General features: G+C 33.3%; 1 protein-coding gene across 2 annotated transcripts; it reads left to right on the top strand.

Annotated features, from left to right (window-relative positions):
• The first annotated feature begins 53 nt into the window (after positions 1 to 53).
• LOC142643630 (PI-PLC X domain-containing protein At5g67130-like) lies at positions 54 to 3,346 on the top strand. 2 transcript variants are annotated; one of them, XM_075818324.1, is made up of 9 exons: positions 54 to 171; positions 253 to 318; positions 420 to 539; positions 653 to 790; positions 1,480 to 1,569; positions 2,041 to 2,344; positions 2,504 to 2,727; positions 2,881 to 2,973; positions 3,111 to 3,346. In XM_075818324.1, the coding sequence occupies exons 1-9, from the start codon at positions 166 to 168 to the stop codon at positions 3,171 to 3,173; spliced, it is 1,104 nt and encodes a 367-aa protein (XP_075674439.1). In that variant the 5' UTR covers positions 54 to 165; the 3' UTR covers positions 3,174 to 3,346. The 2 variants fall into 2 exon arrangements, with proteins under 2 accessions (XP_075674439.1, XP_075674441.1); XM_075818326.1 differs by having other exon boundaries at positions 92 to 171; positions 287 to 318.
• The last annotated feature ends 15,704 nt before the right edge of the window (positions 3,347 to 19,050 follow it).

Below are 19,050 nucleotides of genomic sequence, written 5' to 3'. Positions count from 1 at the left end.
ACCTCAAGTTATTATTGGGGAAGCCTAGTTTTAATCACTTTTATCTAATAACTATACATTATAAAATTTTGGGGAGGCCGTCTTGGCTCCAAACATAGGTCCATCCATGATAATATAGTGATTCAAAACACTTATTTTTCTCTGTAATCCAACCCCACACCAGAGATGGAGGTATATTACCTTTCTACTCAGCATCCTTTTCTTGCTTTCAATGCTTAATCAAGTCCTCAATACTTTTGTATTCAACTGCAGAGAATAATCTTAGCTGCTACTGTGTGTGTGGCAGCTCTTCTCTTTGGCTGTACCATTGCGGGCAAGGTATTCAATATCATAAAAGAATCAATCAGAATCATCATTAGCTAGGATTGAACTCTCTCTTCTTTGTACCAATTTATTGTTTATCAATGGTCTTTTAACAGGAGGGACAAACATGTTTCCAAAGCCAAAACTGCGACCCGGGTTTGCACTGTGAGATTTGCCTCTCAGCTGGCATGAGGCCACGCTGTACTCGAACACAACCCATCAGTCCCACTTCTAAGGTCTTCCATACTCATTGTTTTTGCGTGTCTTATTGGGTTTTCCGGTTTTTCTTGTTTAGGAATAGGATGAGAACTAATATTTGTGATCGTGTTTGTGAATTTATGTTGGCTAGGTGAAGGGTTTGCCGTTTAACAGGTACTCATGGCTTACCACGCACAATGCATATGCGAGGATAGGAGTGAAGTCAGGGACAGGCTCTATAATTCTGGCCCCTACAAACCAGGAGGACTCCATTACTTCTCAGCTCCAAGTATGTTAATTAATTTGTTTTTTGTTTTGTTCTATTGCCAGAAGATTTTAGATTACTTTTTCTGTATGGTTTAAGAGAAAAGAGAAAACAATGCAAGATAAGAGACTATTTAGAAAATATGAAAAATAAAAGAAAATTGCAGACAGAAAGATTTATAGAGGTCAATTTAAGCATATTCGGTTGAATAAAGAGATTCTATAATAATTTAGCGGTTTGAATATCCTTGTCAGTAACAGTAAAAGCTCTCTTTTTCTTTATTTATTTTAAATGTTATTATTATTATTATTATTATTAATTTTTGAAGCCATAATTATAATAGCTTTAAGTTTTAAACTTTTGGAAATAGTATATATATATATATATATATATATATAAATGATAATTATAATGGGAGAAGGGAATTTGAATAAAGTACAAATTGAGGTATAAGGCAAAATTTTATTTAAATTTGACGTCAACCAATGTTTTTTTTTCGAAAGGAAAATAGAAAGGTCACCCTTTGTCAGTGTATATATTTTTATTTTATTTTATTTTTTGGTGTGGATAATTTGGAATTAGAGACACTCCTGTGTTAACATGGCTTCGTTATTGCTTCTAGGAAAGGAGAAGTACAATCTAATTTCAATCCAATTTGATTTCAATATCTTTGTCCTGTTTGGGAATGAACTATTTTATTTTATTTTTCCTAGAATGGAGTTCGAGGGCTGATGCTCGATACTTACGACTTCAAGGACGATATTTGGTTGTGTCATGGCCAATGTAGCGACTTTACAGCTTTTGTAAGTGTACAATATTAATGATAACTACGCATACCATTAGATAGAATAGAGTTTATATCCAAATAGATTTGGAGGAAAACTTGTCCTACTCACTACAAGGTTATTAAAATGATTGTACACATGTACTTTTAGTCACATATGGATGGTCTTATGAATCACCCGTAATGGATTGAAAGAAACTTCCCCGAACCAATTTGGACTAGGGATAAAAATTGTCCATTTAGAGATATGAGTTAAGCTAGCTTGAATCATCATAATTCTTAAGAACTTTGTATAAGTTGAGGTAGCTTGCATCATCGTAATGCTTAGTTTCCAAGATTTTCTGTAGTCCATATGGCAATGAACTTTCAATGGATTAAAAATTGAATCTGAAATTTTCTTTTCTAGTTTCAGAAAAATCTATTAATTTTTATTTATCATTAATTACACATAATTTAAAACAAGTCATTGTTATAAAATCTGATTTACCAGCAACCAGCCATTAATGTTCTGCAAGAGATTAAAATATTTCTTGAAGCAAACCCATCGGAGATAATCACCATTATCCTTGAAGACCATGTTACATCAACAAATGGCTTAACTAAAGTGTTTGATGCCGCTGGCCTAAGGAAATTCTGGTTTCCATCACGTCAAATGCCAAGACATGGTGAAGATTGGCCAACAGTTGATAATATGGTGAATAAAAATCAGCGCTTAGTAGTTTTCACTTCAAACCAAACTAAGGAGGCATCTGAAGGGATTGCCTATCAGTGGAAATATACAGTAGAAAACCAATGTAAGTCTTGTTATTCTCCTCCTATTTTAAAGTTTATATATTGGACTAAGAATAGTTTACATCATGTATAGTTTTATGGTTTAATGAACATTGTTCGATTCTCTCATAGTCGAGAATTTTGGTTTAAATCTCCCTCTCTCCATTTATTGTGCACTATAGACGGGGATGGTGGTATGATAGATGGCTTGTGCCCAAACCGCTCCGAATCGCCTCCCATGAACACAACCTCGAGGTCACTAGTTGTAGTGAACTATTTCCGGAGTGCTCCAAATATAATTGAAGCTTGCAGAGATAATTCAGCTCCGCTACTTAGCATGCTGGATACGTGTTATAAAACAGGGGGTGATCGGTGGCCTAATTTCATTGCTGTTGATTTCTACAAGGTATGGTATTTGGCATGACAAAGCCAATAGCCTAAGAACATGATTTTATTTTTTTGTTTTCTTTTTCCTTCTCTTTGAATAACTTTTTGGGGGTGTTAAGAATGAGAAAAAAACTCAGCAGATATATAATAGTATTGTATATGAATATTTCAGAGGAGTGCTGGTGGTGGAGCCTCAGCCCCAGAAGCTGTAGATGTAGCAAATGGTCATTTAGTTTGTGGGCATGGAAATATAGCCGATTGCAAGGTATGAAATAAGAACAAATCAGTTTACTTTTGTTTTTCTCTTTTTTAATATTCATGAAACTAATTAGAAAGTTAGAAATCAGCAAAGATTTAAGTCCAAACACTTGAAGGTTATTAAAATATGACAATTGTGTGCAGGAAAATACAACTACTGCTGGAGCACCTAGCCCCTCTATAGGCCCCAACAGCCAATATATGTAATTATGTATCAGTAGCACATGAATCCAGCTTTTTGCATATTTGCAGCAGAAAGTGTTCAAAGGCCCTGCACCCAATATATGTATTAGTTAACTTTTGGTGGCTATCATTGTCAATATGGTTTATCAAACAAAAATCATTGTCAATATGAATATAGAAATTACACTCTTCATTTATGTTTGTAATTCTCCATTGAAAGCTGGAAAAAAGTATTATTTGATGAACCTTCCCACGGTAGTGTTAGTGGGTACACGACTACACGGTAGCACAAGTGCACACCCTAGATTTGGAGTTCAGTCAATTGGTTTCGACAATTGAAACCCCCTAAACCTAAATAAAAAATAATTGGGTTCCAAAATGTAGAATCTGCCATCAAAGTTAAGTCTATGGATTTGGATTGGCTGCAATATTTAGGGTACTGCCAATTATCCTTCACTACTCACAAAATATTTTTACCACATTTACTTTTTAACTTTTATTTTTTATTTAACTTTTTTTTATTCAATAGTTGAGATTAAAAGTTGCTTATTTCAACTCCCAATCTCAACTGTTGAGAGCTATTGCATCAGGTGCAGGTTTTGCACTTAATCTCAATTCATAAGTCCAAACACTTGAAGGTTTAGCATTTGTTAAATACGCATGAATATTTGTATGAAAATGTAAGGAAAAAATAAAACAAAAAGAATTGTGAGATACAAAGCACTACTTGTAGCACAAAGTTTCTTGTAAAGATTTGGTATTGATTTTCAAGATAAAATTTTTTCATGTAATGAATGCAATTACACTCATATTTTATATTAGCATTGTTGTGGGGGGACGAGGATCCAAAACAACTAATAAGATAGGTAAGGGCATTTTCGAGGAGGTGAACTTTGTGAAATATTAGTGGTGTGTCCTTGGAAAGACCTCACCTAACTTATGAAGAGGTTGAACTACTACAGTTGATAAGGGCATCAATGACTCCTACTTAACCTGGAAAAGTCGAGAATCAGGGGTAAAGGGGGAGCATGCTACAACCCGAGGGAGGAAAAGGGTAACTTGGCATTAAATAAGAAAGAGAAGAAAAAGGAAGGACAAAGCAGTCATCCCCTCCATATTAAATGCATTGCAATCACTTAGTTGACTGCATTAATGGGAAAATGATTATAAATAGTGCTCACACAGCTCACACCTTGGTGTAAAACCTACTAGCAAGGCCTTGATAAGACAAGTATCAAGAAAGTGTGATCCTAACCCTTCAAATGTAGAGTTCAGATGCATTTTCGCTAACTATATAAAGCCAAGAAGTACCTGGATCAAGGGGAGGGATTCTTTTCAAAAAAAAAGAGAGAAAGAGAGAGGTGATCCAATTGTAACCACTTCCTCGAATTGAACCAAACCCGATGATAAACACTTAGCCATTCCAAAGCTCTTTTTAATTCAATACATTCACATCTATATGGATAATGATTATAGATGAGAATCCCTAGAAGAAGATAAAATTCTTGAAAAATAATTCAAAATTCTTAAGCGTGTATTCCATCAAGTTACAAACATTGGTGTATATGAGTTAAATCAATTCAAACACACGGTACAGTTCTCTGTAAATATTTATTAAAAGAAAGATTTGTGAATAATACGATTTCTTCATGTGTTTTTAGTACAAAGTCAAATTTTAGATCTGCTATTGTAAAGTATATGTTGACAATTTAAATCATGTAAGGAGTTCAAAAGAGCTTACAAAAACTACAACTTAGTACAAGGAATGAGTTTGAGATGAAAGATCTTTTAACAAAAAAATTGTTTCAAGTTGGAACTTGAACATTTTCCAAATGGGATTCTTATTCATTAGTCAACATACAAAAAAAAAAAGGGTCTTGAATTACTTTCAAATAGCTAAGGCTCCTCCTTTGAATACTCTAACGGTAATCCAGTCATTTTAAGTAGAGAAGGACCCTCTTCACCCTAAAGAAGATGAATAAAAAACTTTTGGTCTTGAAGTACCACACCTCTTAGTACAATCAGTTAATTGATATATATATATATATATATATATATATATATATATATATATATATATATATATATATTGCGAATTGCCCATGACTTTGAAATTATATTTTCAATCAACTTACTAGCAAGTATAGTTTTGCATGAACTCAAAGACAAAAAAATGTGGTAAAACATGTATTATTTTACCTTCTTGGAATAACTAATATGAGATTATTTTATTTTATTTTTGTAATATGTCAAATCCGTCATTAGTTGGAATATGTAGATATAGGTTATCTTTCTATTCCACACAAAGGCCAATTATAAAGAAGATATCTTTTTAACTATGGTAGCACTGCTATTCCCTAAGCAATTCATGAATGCATTTGGTTGAGACTAAATACTAATAAAACAATTTACCAAATCGAAAGGTCATCTATTTTCTTCTCTTTTCTTTCAAGAACATGGAAGATCAAAACAAAAATAAATATATTTTTTCAAAGATTAAACATGCAAAATCTAATGTAAGGGTTAATTATATCTAACTTCTAGTTTGGATTAAGTTTGATTTGTCAACATTTGGTTTTAAAATAGTAGTTTATCCGCTAAAGTAACATCATATAGTATTTTTTTTTTCTCAAAAAAATCATTAAATTTGTATGTGTAAATTGTAATTCGCATTCAAAGAAAGTTTTTTAAAAATAGTACATATCAATTAACCTTTTAGTTGGTAGAGTAAAAATTTTTTTTTTTTGAGACTTAAAGTGCAATTAGTTGGGAATTCAAAAGCCTAGATGATAGGAGTAAAATGTAATAGTTAATCCTAATGGATAATTAGAATATATATGTTTTTTCATTTTTACTTTAGTTTAATATAAATTGGAAGAAGATAAATTTTGCTCATTGGCGACAAAAGCAACAGCAAGCTATGGAGGTACGTATAATCGAATATGCCTATGCTTACCCTTCTGTTTCTTACTCTTGTATTACATAGACCTAACAAACAACCCTGTATCCAAATTGCAGGAATTCATTTTCACTGGGATTTTGTTTGTTGCAACCCTTCTCTTTGGTTGTTCTTCTGCTATTTCGGTATTTGCTATCACATGGAAATCCAACAAATTTATACTGTACTTCCTATATATATATATATATATATATAACCTTTCCCTTCTTTTTATAATTTTTTTTTTCTTCTTATAATCCAACAGCAGGGACAATTATGCTTTATCCTTTTTGGAGGAAGCTGTGACCCAGGCTTGGAGTGTGGGTCGTGCTTCTCAGGCCCAGCCTTAAATAAATTGCCACGATGCACCCGAGACAAACCTATTAGTCCCACTTTAGTGTTCGTATTTCACATATTTTATTATCTATACTACTATTTAAGAAACATTCCCTATTTTGGAATAGACTTCTTTGTGCTCAAAATCAAGAAACTCAACCGATTGTTTTATGGAAAACAATTTCTCTTTAAACTAGTTTGAAAAAAAAAAAAAAAAAACTCTTTAAACTCTGCCGATTTTTTTTTATTTTTATTGTATATGAATTTTGAAAATCTAATCGTTGGATTGCATTTCATGCTTGTAAAATTTCGAGAAAATCAAAGATCAATAGCTATATTATCAATCAAATGTTTAAATTTCAAATTGTTGTGATCAACAATTACGCATAAAAAATAAGTTTATTGATTGAATAGTAAATAATATTTAATTTTAATGAAATTTAACAAGTGTATTACGAACATAAAGAATATGCAATCTAATAATTATATTTTCAAAATTCACATCGAATAAAAAAAAATATAAGAGGGGATTTTGGAGAGAAACATTGTTTAGGTGTTTTGGTATAATTATTTAATTATGTAATTGCATTAAATTAATAAAAAAATTTGTAGTGTATTTTTTATTTTTTTTTTTAGAAAAATTGTTTGCAGTGTAATATAACCATTTATAAAATTTAATTAGTACAACATTTTAAAAACTGTAACTAAATTTTATCCTTTTAGTATTAATTGCTATCCTTTATATCATATCATTCATAACTTTGTACTAATTTTCTTGTCAAAGATTTTTTTTTTTTTGGGTTTGTTTGTGAGATGAGTTCTTCCACGGGCACAACAAAATTCATAAGAATTTTACAACATTTAATTTCCAAATCAGCATACCATCTCACGTATGGTGACAAGCTAATTTAAAAACGTTGTAAAATTATTATCAATTTTGTTGTGTCTTTAGTTTTATTGTTGTGAGATACTATTGTAGAATTTTTTGGGCAGGTAAAGGGATTGCCGTTTAATAGGTACTCGTGGCTGGTGACACACAACGCATTTCCTAAGCTAGAAATGAACTCGAGAACAGGCAATGTGCTTTTGGGTCTCCTGAATCAAGGGAAAAAACTTAGGTGCTTCGGGAACAATACTCCCTTCTCTCACATGAGGGTGGGCCCCACGCGTGGGTCCCACCATGGATGGTAGTGGCTCAGCAAAAGGAGAGAGGGTTAGGGTTCAAAAGGGAGTGAAGTGGGAGGGGGGAGTGGGAGGCGGCACAAAGAAAAGGTTCTAGGGTTTGTGTGAACTAATTGGCTTTTATATAGAATAGGAAGAGCTTGTTTTAAAAAATTTATTAATTATATAATATATTTTAAATATATGGGCGGGTCGGGTCAGGTCGGGTTTGGCGGGTTTGGAATTTTATGACCCGAATCCAACCCGACCCGCTATCAAAAAAATTTTTTGTAACCCAACTCAACCCAACCCACAAAGCCCTAAAAATTGACCTAACACAGCGGGTTGGTTGCACACCCTACTGAACACAACTACAAGGTCACTAGTGCTAGTGAACTATTTCCGTACTCAACCAAACGTATTTATAGCTTGCAATGATAATTCGGCTCCGATACTCAGCTTGGTAAACTCTTGTTCTCTAACTGCTGGTAATCGATGGCCTAATTTCATTGCTGTTGATTTTTAATTACGAGGTATATATGATATGATATATCCTTACATCTCTTCATTACACAGCATATCTATTTACGGATTCACATGATCAATTATGTATCATTGTAATTTACATAAATATATGTACCATGAAATTGTATTTGTATGCATGTGAACATTTCAGAGTGATGGTGGTGGAGCCCCCGGAAGCTGTAGATGAAGCAAATGGTCATTTAGTTTGCGGGTGTGAACACATTTCCAAATGCAAGGCTTGAAAGAACTAACAACTTTAACCTCGGTTCCGATCTATCTCCATTTAAAAAACTATTTATTTAGTTCAGATTTTATTAATGGGATTTAACAGCGTAATTTTAAAAGATGTAACAGGTTGTATGATTGTAAAACTTAATTTGGGCTATAAAATGGACCAACGGACAAAGATTTGAAATGGAAATAATTGTTTCCCCTTTCAACTTTGCATATATATAGAGCTCAAGAATACAGGTCTATTCGAATTTCTAAAGTAACTAATTATTAAAAGTTGATTATTGTATTGAGTGCAGCAAAATATGAAATTTGGAGCGTGCCAGTAGGCTGTTGTTACCCTTGCATCTGTAGAAGTAGGACATGAATGCCGCTAAATTTGCTTGCTCGAGAGACAGTCTTTGTATATGGCTATATGCAATATCATATGTACTAAAAATTTGTGATGAAAATCATGTTTGTCTTTGTTAGGGATATTATTGATGTAATTAGCTAATTTTTTGACAAAACACACTTTACTTGTAATTAGGTAGATCTAGGACGGTTTAAGACTTCAAGAAACATGTTTAAGTCAAGTGTTAAAACCATGCAAGTCTTTTTAAGAAACAAATGAAGAAGTATTGTTCATTAAAACTTGACAGATGTCTCGATAGAAACCTATCTATCGAGATTTAATGTTGAAGCTTGACAGCAGCTCGATAGCAGCTTGACAGAAGCTGTATCTATTGAAAATTACGAAATCAAACTTTTTAGATTTGATTACACGTATATCCCAGTATATTTGTGTAGGGTTTCTTTTCTTACAACGCTAGACATATATAAGGATTATTTTAAGGGCTGTCTTAGTGTTGCAAAAAGGTTTTGTTGTATCCATATACACATATTGTGATCGGAGACAGAAATTTCTCTAGTTCATCATTCTCTCTGTAGAAGCTAATTCGTCTTTGTACCAAGGGTTTTGTAACCTAGGAGTTTCTTGATCTTCATGTTGATGAACTGAAGAACTTTGCAGCCAATATCTTCCTCAAGTTGGTGTGTTAGTCATGTACTGAGATCCATGCATCATTAGTTAGTCACGTACTGGGATTCGTGCATTGAAAGGAGAGATGGCTGCTACATTGCAAGTCCAATTGGGTATTAGGGTAAGGGTTCAATTGTAGGTTGGTATTAGGTACTGAGATTCATTTTACTTGTAATCGCTTGTTTTGATAATAGTGGATTATCAAGAGTAGTGACCTTTAATTCACCCGGTGGGATTTTGCCTCGGTAGTTTTCCTCATTCGTAAACAAATCACCTCTGTCAAATTTATTTTTCACTGCATTTAACTTAATTGGTGATTTGTTTGTGCTACCACACTATTGCATGTTAAATTGACTTAATTAATTAACTTTGATAATTAATTAATTAATTAACTTGGATAATTAATTAATTAATTTGTCAAATGAGTCAATATATTTTTGGCCTATCAAGTGGTATCAGAGCAGACATACTCTGATTAGGGTTAATCTTTGTTGTGTGATCTATTGACCCCTGTTTGTCATGGATAGAGGACAATCTTTTATTATACCTTATTTATTTGATTGCATTAACTATACATACTAGAAAGTACGCATGAGAGTCTTCTTACAGTTTTTAAATGAAAAGGTGTGGCAAGCTGTGGAGATTGGCTGGACTAAGCTAAAGGAAGCGTCAGTTGATTAAGATGATGCCAAGATCAAAGCGGCAAATTTCAACAGCAGAGTATTGAATGTTTTATTCAGTGCAGTCACCAATAAGGAGTTCAAGAAGATATCCTCTACTGAAACTGCTAAGGAAGCATGAACTAATCTCTAGACAACCTATAAAGGGACTAAAGTTGTCAAGGATTCAAAACTTTAAAGGCTTACTACGAACTTTGAGGAGATTAAGATAAAGGAGGATGAATCGTTTGACGAGTTCTATGCCAAGCTGAAGGACATAGTCAACTTTGCCTTTAATCTTGGAGAAACTATTCCTGAACTCAATGTTATAAGAAAGGTGCTCAGATCTCTGCCTAAAAGATTCCATGCCAATATCACCGCTATTGAAGAATCCAAGGACATTGATAAAATTCCTTTGACGGAACTGGTTGGCAACTTGCAAACCTATGAATTAAAGCCCGTCAATCATGTATAACATCTGTGTGCTTCGGTATAGCAGAATTGTGATTTTTTGGCATACATAATTGGGTATTTTTTCTCTCTATATATATGCCCCTGCATGATCTGTTCAAAAAGAATTATATGCAAAGAAAAAATAAAAGCAAAATAATCAAAATACTTTTAAATATGGTTGCAAGCATGTTTCTAAAAGATGTGGGAGTTATAAAATCTACCTCGAATGTGATAGTCCCTATCAAGCAGTTATGATTGTGTGTGAGTGTAATTGATTTTCTCATATCTCAAATCGTTATTATATGAGACATTTATGCACTCTTGCCATGTTTTTCACACACAACACACAATTCTTTGCTACTTTTGACACATGTGCAGGTACAATGTTATTTGACCATAAGGAATACATGTGTTAATATATACTCACTAAATTGTCTTAACTTGTTTTTGAAATATAAAATTGGTTAAACTCGTTTAGTGTGTGTGTGTGTGGTTTTGGGTCTCTGAATGCTTTGCATATATGTTGAAAGATGTTTTGAGAGCTTAATATGTTGATTGGATATCTGGTTGAGTTGCTCACTTGTTGCATTCATTTTTATGTGTTTTTCTTCTCCTTGAAAAACTCTTTTTCTTCAAGCTCAATGGCTTCTCGACAGATCCTCGACAGATTCTCTTCTATCGAGCCCTTTCTTCTTCCTATCTCGACAGATCTTATTGCAATCTCGATCCATCGAGGTTTTTGAGTTTCTTCTCGATAGATTCTCGATAGCTTCTTCAATCCATCGAGCAACCTTCTGTCTGGCCGATAGATTCTCGACAGCTTCTTGAACCATAGAAGCATTTTTGCCGTCGACAGATTCTTGATAGCACCTCGACAGATTACATCTGTCGAGATTTAGTGCTTGACAGATCTCGACAGATACTTCGATCCATCGAGCTGCGGATTTCTTTATATACCTAAGGCATGAATCATATCTCACTTTTCTCTTTCTCTCTCGGATAGACTGTGTTATGGCACCCAAACGCAAATCCACTCCGACTCAGAACTCTCTTCGTGGTTCTAGGTCACTTTCTTCTTCTTTTGATCCTCTTCCCCCTCTTCACGTTTGGTTCCGTGATGAGAAGGCCCGAAAGTACTTCTTGGAGAACATTTAGCAACGTGGCGTTCATTCAAAACGCCAAGTCATTCTATCAGATTTTACTGACACTCCTTTCCCCGCCGTCATTCGAACTTGGGGCTTGGCTTCTCTATTAGAGAAACCCTTGAGGTGTCCCACTATGTTTATACAAGAGTTTTACTCCAACATACACAGTATTGATATCGATGTACCTCATTTTGTCATGACATTCCAAGGTATACGTATCGTAGTTACCCCAGAGTTTGTTTCTGAGGTACTAAATGTCCTGCAGGTAGCGCATCTTGACTACCCCGGTTATGAGCGTCTTAGGAAGGTGATGACATTCACTCTCACTTCACTGTCTCGCTATTACTCTATCATAGAGCCTCGTGCTCGTTTTCTTTTGTCCCTCTTAAAGGACCTCGCCCTAGACTTCCCTTCCCACTTCATCACATTGGTCTTCGATGTTTATCAAGATATGGCTACACATGATAAGCTCATCTTTCCTTCTGCTATAATGCGTATACTTCGACACTTTTCCGTCGAGATTCCTGATTCCCCTCATCTATTCTCTGTTATGGGTTCCATCGACGCCGTTATTATTCGACGGAGCCAGGCTCAACTTCGACCGAAGCGGCCATGTGTGGAGACTCTCGGTCTTGCAGCTTCTGCTGTCCCTTCCTCCTCTGCTCCTTCTTCTTTGGTCGGTGGTGTTACCCTGGAGGCCATCATGGCATAGCTTTAGCGCATGGATGCTCGCCTTGACACTCTTTCTGATGAGTTGTGTCAGGTGAATACCCGTGTCGGTTGTATAGCGTGACAATAGGCTTAGCTTGATGGTTTTATTCCCTTTCCATCTCCTTCTCTAGAAAGTTCGGCAGATGAGGATAGTGATGATGGTGATGAGGATGCTAGCTCTTCTAGTGATGTCGAGATGACGCCTTCTCAATGACTTGCCATTTGCCATACGTGACAAAAAGGGGGAGTAATTTTGGGATGAGAGTAGTCTTGTACTAAGGGGGAGAGTTAGTATAGGACATTTTTGTTACGGGGAGTGTCTATACATTTTTGAGGGATATAGTGAGGATTTTATGTATCTTTTCTTTATTTTAGTTACATTTACCTCATGTATATTAGTCTTGTGACCATTCATTTATTGATACACATTGTACTTATTTTCCATATATATATAATGATGTATGTTGTTCTTTACCTATCTCTCCATGTGTTGTTTCTTTTCTCTCTTTATACACATATTTCTTTATGTATGCAATCATTTATTTTTGTTTCACATATGATGCCTTGATGAGTTTTGTTTAAGTGTTTTAGAAAGACAAGTTGTGAAAGTCTATCTTGCCATGAATTCTCTTCTTGCAAATTTTTTTAAGAATTTATGTTGGGATTAGACTTATTTTGTAATTCAACAAGTGATTATGAGTTTAGTGATTTAAGACTTCTCTCATGATTCATTTGTTTGTTGTGGTTTTGTCACGGATTGACAAAAGAGGAGATTGCTAGGGACATTATTGATGTAATTGGCTAATCCTTTGACAAAACGCACTTTACTTGTAATTGGGTAAATCTAGGATAGTTTAAGACTTCAAGAAACATGTTATTCAAGTCAAATGTTAAAGCCATACAAGTTTGTTCAACAAATAAGTGAAGAAGTGTTGTTCATTAAAACTCGACAGATGTCTCGACAGAAGCCTATCTATCGAGATTTAATGTTAAAGCTCGACAACAACTCGACAGAAGTTGTATCTATCGAGAATTACGAAATCAGACTTTTCAGATATGATTACACGCATATCCAAATGTATTTGTGTAGGTTTTTTTTTCTCACAACTCTAAACATATATAAGGATTATTTTAAGGGTCATCTTAGTGTTGCAATAAGGTTTTGTTGTATCTATACACACATATTGTGATCGGAGACAAAAGTTGCCCATTCTCTCTGAAGAAGCTACTGCCTTTTTGTGCCAAGGGTTTTGTAACCAATAAGTTTCTTGATCTTCATATTGATGAACTGAAGAACTTTGTAGACAACATTTTCCTCAAGTTAGTGTGTTAGTCATGTACTGGGATTCGTGCATCATTTGTTAGTTACGTACTAGAATTTTTGCATTGAAATGAGAGATTGCCGCTACATTGCAAGTCCAATTGGAAATTGGGGTAAGAGTTCAACTATAGGTTGGTATTAAGTACTTGAATTCCTTTTTCTTGTAACCGCTTGTTTTGATAATAGTGGATTCTTGGGAGTAGTGACCTTAAATTCACCCAGTAAGGTTTTGCCTCGGTGGTTTTCCCCATTCGTAAACAAATTACCTGTATCAAATTTATTTTCCGTTGCATTTAACTTAGTTGGTTTTTTTTGTGCCACCACGCTATTGCATGTTAAATTAACTTGGATAATTAATTAATTAATTTTCTAAAGGGGTAAATAAATTTTTGGTCTATCAGTTTTAAATAAATAAATTATTTAAAACAGACCAATGCAAAGGGAGTCCCTACTCCCAACTCCAAAAGCAAGCTATTAGAGTATTAAGTAGTATTTGATACCACGTCTTTTTCTTCCTTAAATTGTTTTAAATTTCTTGTTTAATTTAATGAACATTGTGGGTTCTTAAATGTATATTGATAATCAATGCTTAAATTTTTTTTTAACCAACACCACATATTTTTGGCATGATACTCACCCTACAAGTACATATTCATGGGAAAGGGAGGAAGATTGGAGTTTAAGTCTTCAATAACGAGCTTTACACATACATACATTTATAGTCCATTTGGTTGGGTGGGTTTTAGGAAAGATGAAAAAGGGTGATTTTTTAGGGTGTTTGGTTTGCTAGATTGTTGGAAGGAAAACTGGTAGAGAAAATTGAAGAGAAAAGACGGTTAATCTGTGCATAATGCCCATGTGGACATTTCACATAGGTTTTGTCATTTTCCTTTTTCTTTTTTTTTCTTTCTTTTATTTATTTATTTTTATGTTTTCTTCTTTTTCTTCTTCGGTTTTTGGCTTCCTTAATTAAAATAAAATAAAATAAAAAATGACAACGTTTTGGTCTTAAGATATGGTGGTAGTAACTATTAACCGCCACAATAAACTTTTAATAAAATCTATTGCAGCAGTTTTAACGCGCCGCTATAACTGATTTTAATAAACTTTTTTTTTTTGTTTTGAGAAACGATTGTAATTGTTGTCTTAAGTATTTTGATTGTTTTACTTCTATCAAACCGCCGCAATTCCTATGCTATTGTGGGGGGTTTCTAAAACGCTGCAATGAATCACTTATGGTGGCAGTTTAAAAAACCGTCGTTTTAGAAGAAAAAAGATGGCCAACTAGACTTGATCTTTTGTAGTGACAACGTGCGTGTGAAGACGCTTAATAATTGTCATGATGGACAAAACCATGGCCATGATAGATAGTCCTTGGGGCTATGGCCTTGAGCTCATGGAATCCAAAACCATAGCTTTAACAAAGACTATTATTATTTAAATGTTAAGGGAGAAGAAATTTGAATCCAGGATGTTAAAATGTCAGTTAAGTTATAACTTATAAGACTGTTGACACATCATAGCTTTACTTTAACGTAACAGAATATGGTATATCACCAGTTACATAAGAATATATAAGATAGCTTAATTTAAAATGTGGAGACTCCTTTAAGTTTTAACCAAACAGAAGCATCTTCCCTAGATTGGGCTACGACAAACAATGCGTGAGCGGCACTATAACACTTCTTTTAGAAACTTTGGAAAGAAAACTCACGAAAAAGGTTCAGCAAACAACTTCAGTACTAGAAAGAAGGCCCACAGTATCATCACAGGGAGCATCAGAAGCTAGAGCAGAAGTTATTAGTTGCCCCCTCAATATTAAATGCATTTTAATATTATACATGGCTTTTAGTTTTAAATTTATATAATAATATGGTTTCTGCCCTCAATAGGTTATTAAAGGAAACTATTAATAACATTTTCGTGAAAAATTTAGAAAGTAAAAAAAAAAAAATCAGTTATTTTTTTCTTTTATTATAAATTTTTTTAAAAAAATTTCATAAATCAATATTTTTAAAGTATTTATTAAATTTTCCTTAATAGTATTCATTTATACCCTTACTTTGGCCTCCAAGAAAAAGAAAAAGAAAAAGAAAATACTCATTGATTGGCCCTACTCCTGCAATGCATGAGTTTTTTTTTTAGGAGTGAACTTGGGGATCAGTGTCTAGAGTGTGTGGGGCTGTGTTGAGCCTAGGGGCATGACTCTTTTTGTTTTTTTGGGGTAGAATTTGGGTATGACTTATTGCTTTTGAGTAAGTTTTTTTTTTTTTTTTTTTGATGCTTTTGAGTAAGTTAAACGTGCCTGCCAAAGCAGCGTTTGCTTGTGACTTGTAATTGTGAGGAAACTTCTCTCATAATTACAAAGTTTTGTTTGCTGTGTAGGAATAATAGATACGCAACATTAGGCTACTTCTGTAGATGAACTAATACAATTCTCAAAGAAAATTAGGAATGGAATTAGGATTTCAAGTTAGAGGGACCATAATATAAGGAAATTTTTTTTCAAATAAGCATCCATATAGTATTAACAAATTATAAATATACAAAATTGTTGTTTCTTAATACATTAAGATGCAACATCTACCAACAAAAACAAAAAAACAAAATAGTGTTTTTAAAAAAAAAAATCCTAGGCTAGTTAGATTTTTTTGTTGTTGTTAAAGTTAGAGCATTCGCAATAGTGGTGCTAAAAAATTTAGCTTTTAGCATCTCAAAATACTAATTTATCTGTTTTACCACTTCACTTTACAATACATCCAACATCAAATGTTCTATTTTTTTATCACTTCATTTAAAATAATATAAACAACTCATTATAATAACAAGGAAGAGAGAGAATTTGAGTTTTAAATTAAAGGTAGAGAAATAATCTTAATAAAATAAAATATTTTATTTTTAACAGCTTGCTACAATCAACTGGTATTTATACCAATTTACTGTAATTGCAAAAAAAATAGCTTTACCTTCTCCAATAACACATGTTTTTTTGGGTTTTTGTGGTAAAATATTTTTTTTTTGGCTAAAATACAATCATCATTATGAATATTTTTATTGTTTTTGTTAAGTTTTTGGCTTGAACAGATGCTAATTGGAGGGAGCCTATGGTTTTGGAAAGGGGGCTGCTAGAAAAATTATATATATAACTAGTCTCTAACCCGTGCTATGCACGGGAACCTACATATACGTGAGATAGAGAAAATAATTTCATAAAATTTTAAATTGATTAAGAAACTACATTGCATGATTTGCTCTTGTATGACTTCAATTTGTGTTACAATTTGATGAAGAAGTCATCACTTGAACATGCAATGATTTACAAAAAATTTGTCAAAAATTTTCAAATACTGCAAAAAAATAACTCAAAAATTCATATATTAAAACTTCTAAAAGACCAAAAAATATTAAAGAATCAGATGATTCATGGTTTAGAAATTATTGAAACAAAACAAAATATATATGACTAAACAATAGAGAAATATAAAAGAAAGATAGGTTACATTCAAAAGAATAATTTCAATTATTGCAAGTTTTTTTATATCTTGTAAAAAACAGCTAAAAAGAGTTCGGTGGTTTATGTATGAAAATTATTTTTTAAAGAAGTTGCGGTAGAATTTTTCTATTATCCAAAGAAGTTGAACTTTATCAATAGTTGATGATTTTTATATTTATCCAAATAAAGTCACGTTTAGGTTAATCTTAATATAAGATTTATTCAAGTTTTTTTTTTCATTAACATTTGAGTTTGAGTTTAAGTTAGACTTGTTAGAGGGATAGAGTTTCACTCGTTTTTAAGTTTGAATTAAATAAAAATAATTTTGTTTTAAAAAAAAATGATAATGATGAGTTTGGTTAAGTTTGGACTGAACAAAAAATGATTTTATTTAAAAAAATGATGAGTTTGAATTTAAGTTGGACTTGTTAGAGAAATAGAATTTCACTCCTTGTTAAATTCGGACTAAAAAATAATAATTTTATTTAAATAAAATGATAATTTTATTTAAATATTGCGTTGACATGAAAAATTGTGGGAGTTTCAGAGATTTCGGTTATATATATATATAAGTATTAAAAAAAAAATTGGACCAGGGGGCCCTACCCCCTTAGGCTCCTACCTGAGTCCGGCCCTGAAGAAAACGGAAGAGAATTATGATGATTACTCTTTATATAATATTAATATAAAGATACTAATTGGTTTTTTACGTAGATAGAGTTTGAACCAAGATCTCTCATACAACCGACTTTAATATATTAATTAGCTTTTTAAAGGTAGAATAGAAGAGATAAGGATTGAACTCAGATCTCTTATTCTGCTATCATATTAAAAGATCATGCTAACGAATGCCTTTAGGGCATTGGTTAATAATCCATGTAAGCGCACAATTGCACCTGGCCCCAAGAACAGTTATGGACTCAGGCCCAATGAGCCTTAAACAATATGAATTTGTAGAGTGTGGGCTTAAAACCCAGGTTAGAAGTGTCTGAGGATTGAATGACAAGCCAAAGATTGTAAACACTTGAAAACAACAAGGAATATTGTAAATCCACCTCCTCGGACGTAAGCCAAGAGCTGTTCTTATATTATCTCCTTCTCTTTTTTCTTTTTCTTTTAGATTACAAAAAAGGGAACCCCTATTCCTGTTCTAGCTTACTCCTTAAATACTCCTCTTTTTGATATTTTGTACACGTGTTGCCCCAACTCCCCCTTAGCCTAGATATTTCTTTTCTCAGTGCCTTTGAATAGTAACCAGAAGTTTCCCTTCCACTGTTCAGGTGTCACTTCCCCATTAATGCGGCCAGGGTGGTAGGTGCAGGGTCTTTAATGTGGAGGTGGCAGCCTTTATCTTTGGTATTTCTCTAACATCGGTGCTTCCAGGACATTCAAGGGTTCACCCCTTTTAACCATTGGTCTTGACCGTGTCATTCCCTAACCTTTACCATGAAGTCCCTGGTTCTCCGGTGTCCGTCCGAGGAGAAATTCACCCTCGGCTGGATCCTCGGATCCTCGGCGTATGGGCCAACCCGTAGTACTAACAAATTCTAAACCCAAGAGCAGGTCGGCCTTCTTTAGCATGGCCCAAAGGCCCACATTCCCATCAGGGTCTTTTTACCCCCCACAATCCATTTTAAGAAAGTTTTAATATCACTTTTATATGTAATGAAAAAAGTTGTCAAAATATTAATTACTTTATTTCATTTCGTAAAAACTTTCTTTAAATTATCGATTGTTTCAAAAATTAAGCTATTATAATATAAGAAAATGCTAATGATACTTTTAGAATAATGGTTAACCATCCATTTTAAGAAAAATTTTATAGAAAAAAAATTAATATTTTAAAAAAAATTTCTATTTCTTATAAAAATTGCGTCAAAACTTTGACAGAAAGCTCCTTAACATAA

Source organism: Castanea sativa, chromosome 7, assembly GCF_040712315.1.
Source record: "Castanea sativa cultivar Marrone di Chiusa Pesio chromosome 7, ASM4071231v1".
Lineage (NCBI taxonomy): Eukaryota > Viridiplantae > Streptophyta > Magnoliopsida > Fagales > Fagaceae > Castanea > Castanea sativa.
This window is presented reverse-complemented; position numbering and strand designations above follow the sequence as displayed.

Bases quoted from the DNA above. Each gene is read 5' to 3' on its own strand.
- LOC142643630 (XM_075818324.1), top strand. The intron at 319-419 runs GTATTCAATATC...GTCTTTTAACAG, and splicing joins GCTGTACCATTGCGGGCAAG to GAGGGACAAACATGTTTCCA. The intron at 540-652 runs GTCTTCCATACT...TATGTTGGCTAG, and splicing joins CCATCAGTCCCACTTCTAAG to GTGAAGGGTTTGCCGTTTAA.